The sequence below is a fragment of the Sphaeroforma arctica genome (assembly GCF_001186125.1).
Source record: "Sphaeroforma arctica JP610 unplaced genomic scaffold supercont1.212, whole genome shotgun sequence".
Lineage (NCBI taxonomy): Eukaryota > Ichthyosporea > Ichthyophonida > Sphaeroforma > Sphaeroforma arctica.
This window is the reverse complement of record NW_014040346.1, coordinates 13,435-16,662: the sequence shown is the minus strand read 5'-3', so window position 1 is coordinate 16,662 and position 3,228 is coordinate 13,435. Positions and strand designations below refer to the sequence as shown.

General features: G+C 40.3%; 1 protein-coding gene across 1 annotated transcript in view; it reads right to left on the bottom strand.

The window, feature by feature from the left end:
- Positions 1–3,228, bottom strand: part of SARC_03942 (hypothetical protein) — a 13,430-nt gene that overhangs the window by 4,081 nt on the left and 6,121 nt on the right. The window contains exons 8-11 of the mRNA XM_014302240.1: positions 2,281–2,394; positions 1,306–1,444; positions 922–1,056; positions 188–322 (exon numbers count right to left, since the gene is read on the bottom strand). Coding sequence (XP_014157715.1) covers positions 188–322; positions 922–1,056; positions 1,306–1,444; positions 2,281–2,394 — 523 coding nt within the window. The remainder of the gene's footprint in view (positions 1–187; positions 323–921; positions 1,057–1,305; positions 1,445–2,280; positions 2,395–3,228) is intronic.

Here is a 3,228-nt window from a genome sequence, read left to right as displayed (position 1 = left end):
TAAACGATATTTCCTAAGTGTAAACAATCAATACTGTGTTTACGTATCTGTAATTGTGCGTGCATATGCACATGTTTATATACCAGCACCACTCGCATACAAATCAGTATTATAACCCTGAATGAAGACCATCATTGATGTCTGTACTCATATTTATGTATGCGTGTATATTGACACACATACTTACCAACACCACTCGCAATCACATCGGTCTTGATCTTGCGGTTCTTTAGTGCCACCAACGACTGCTGCAACGCACTCACTGTACCCTCGACATCCCCACGAATCACGACCGGGAGTGTCAGCTGTTCACCGAAGTCGTCTGCAATTCAAGGTGAAGTACGGTACATCAGTAAAAGCAGAGCATGGTGGTTCAAATTAAAGTATCACTCAGAATACGCTATCATGCAGTGCCGGCATAGACGTGTCTGAACGTGGTGGTAATACGTACATATATTAATTGAGGGGGTGCTTAGACCTGTGCTCTCGCCCTCGTCATGGGTACGTAGCAAATTCTGCATTCATCCCGTATTGACGTTGAGCGTGAACGTAAAAAACGTCTACGCATGTATAAATGAACGCTAAAAACTTCTACACATGTACAAGTGAACGTAAAAAAACGTCTACAAATGTATAAGTGAACGCTAAAATCGTCTACAAATATATAAGTGAACGCTAAAACCATCTACAAATGTATAAGTGAACGCTAAAATCGTCTACAAATGTCAAAGAAGGCATGCACGTATTAAGCAGGCTCTCACTCAACCATCCCGAGAAAACCACAAACATAGAATCAGGAATCGGGCGACAACATCCAAAATCCGTTCTTGATTGTATTTCTACAGCCAGTAAGGTTCCGGCGTATTGCGAGCAAGATCCACTGCCATATTGGAATAACAAATTCATACACATCACACATACATTCCGGATCGTCGACAAAGTATTCCTTTTTGGTTTCCACTTTGTCCCAATTCTCGGCTGCCAACTTCTGTCTCAGGGCGAAGCGTTTGTCTCTGCGGGTCAACCTGGGAGCGTCGTCGGGACCTGTCTTACCACCTAAAACCAAAAATCAAGAGCATTACATAGCCAGATTGTTGAAAAATAGGCTTTTTATGGGTTTAACGCTCTTCATTTTTATCTCGAAAATGTAATACTTCGTGCTAATATGAATAACAATTTCACTTGCTAGATGACTTTCTGGACTTTACTTTCCGGCGTAAAGATAGTAAACAGAATTTTGGCAAAAGCATATCTCTCGTCTCCTATTACAGTTAAAAAAACCCTCCCATCCAACATGATACCTACCCAATTTCGCTTCGTTGATGATTTTCTGGTCTTTGTTGCTCAGCCTGGAGGAGTCGGTCTGTCGTTTAAGACTTTCTAATCTTTCACTTTGTGAGTTGCGCTTGTCCAAAATAGACCTCGCCACCTTTTCTGATGCGACCTAATAAAAATCAGGGTATCAAGCACAACCCAGATGTCAGTTTTCGATCTTGGTTTTGGGCTCCAAGGTTTGGATTTTGACGTACAACATATCCACCTCAACATGAGACAAATCTCGAAATCCGTGAAATTGCAATCCAGGTGCCAACGCCACTCACATTCAGGTACCAACAAGCGACCAGCATATCAACACCACTCCCAATACTCACCGGCTCACACACCTCCACTAACTACCCATACAACTGCAACAATGCCCCAAATATACCCTATTGAAAGACACACACCTCCACAAACAATAATCTGGCACACTCATAGATCGTATTCTGACACGCACTTCGAAGCACCTAACTACACAAAACACCTCTACGAGGGCAGTTGTTGAATCGAGCATCACATACACAGGTTATCAAACACTTCAAAGTCATACTTCTAGCCCAGACCACTCATTCATTTGTGTAGCATCGCAACACTACAACTTCACATAAACCCAATCTATAAAGATATTTAATTCCAACTCGAAACAATTAGCTTTGCAGTAATCTTCGGTCACAATAATGCAATGGCGTTTCCATAGGCTACCGCTTTTGGATACAGTCTCTCCAGTACACAAACCTACGTATGTTAGATCACGCCCGCACATCTCATAAGAATCTTATACATACATATCATGACATAACACTAATATATATATATATAATATAGTAGTATATAAATTTTAAAAACCTGATATACAAACTTATTTATCGAGGCTCACTCATCCTCTCACGGCTGCAGATGACACTCGATCATAGCACTATTCACCAGCGATATAATACACCCAAGTAACACCATACACACCTCCACAAGTACAGCACCAGCTGGAGGTAGAGAATCCCAACCGGTGATATGGCAGGCTGTGCTGGGGCCAGCGCCCTTCAGCACCTTATTATGCACATCCAAAATTTGCTTCACCTGCGATCCGAAAAGAAGTTATAGGACATTTAATTCGGGTCATTGCAGAAGTGATTCATTGAAGCGGGAATTGGTGAGAGCGATTGATTTGGTCAATTTAAGCCGCCTTGCAAAAGTTTGTGTATGTTCTGACAGGTAATCTGTAGTATAGATACCGCGAACACCCTTGGAGAGGAATATGTTCAATTCAACGGTCACAATGAATAAGTTTGAAAGACTATTACATGCACACGCACGCATACGAGGCTGTCTAATGTTTATCGGCAAATAATTGCATATATATATATATATACATAGTAGCGAGTCATGTTTGATGACTCATGTACAGTTGTGAGGTATGCTTGATGGCTCGAGTGTAGGAGAGGCTAGTTTTAGGGTGAAGGAACAGTGTTGTGCGTCTTATGATATTGGTTTCTGCACACAGCTGATTCGGTATGTGTGGGCGCCAACAGCAGAAGAGCGTAAGCTGTAAAGTAGAGAGAAGTACAAAATATATAAAAGACGAGTGACGGACTATAAGGGATATCGGGCACTCAGGGAGGATGTTGTGTCAGTAACCAGAGGGGACTGGCGATAGGCAATATTTAGTTAAGACTATATGAGACAAGGTTATGGGTTGATCTGTCCTCACAACTTTGTAAGCTATTACACTAATTTGATGATAGAAAGTATAACGCTATTCACTCTAAAACAGTTCGTGAACTAAATAAGTTACTCACAATACATATATATATATATATATATATATATATATGTATATATATATATACATATATATGAATATATATATATATATGTTTTGATATATATATATATCTACATATATATATATGT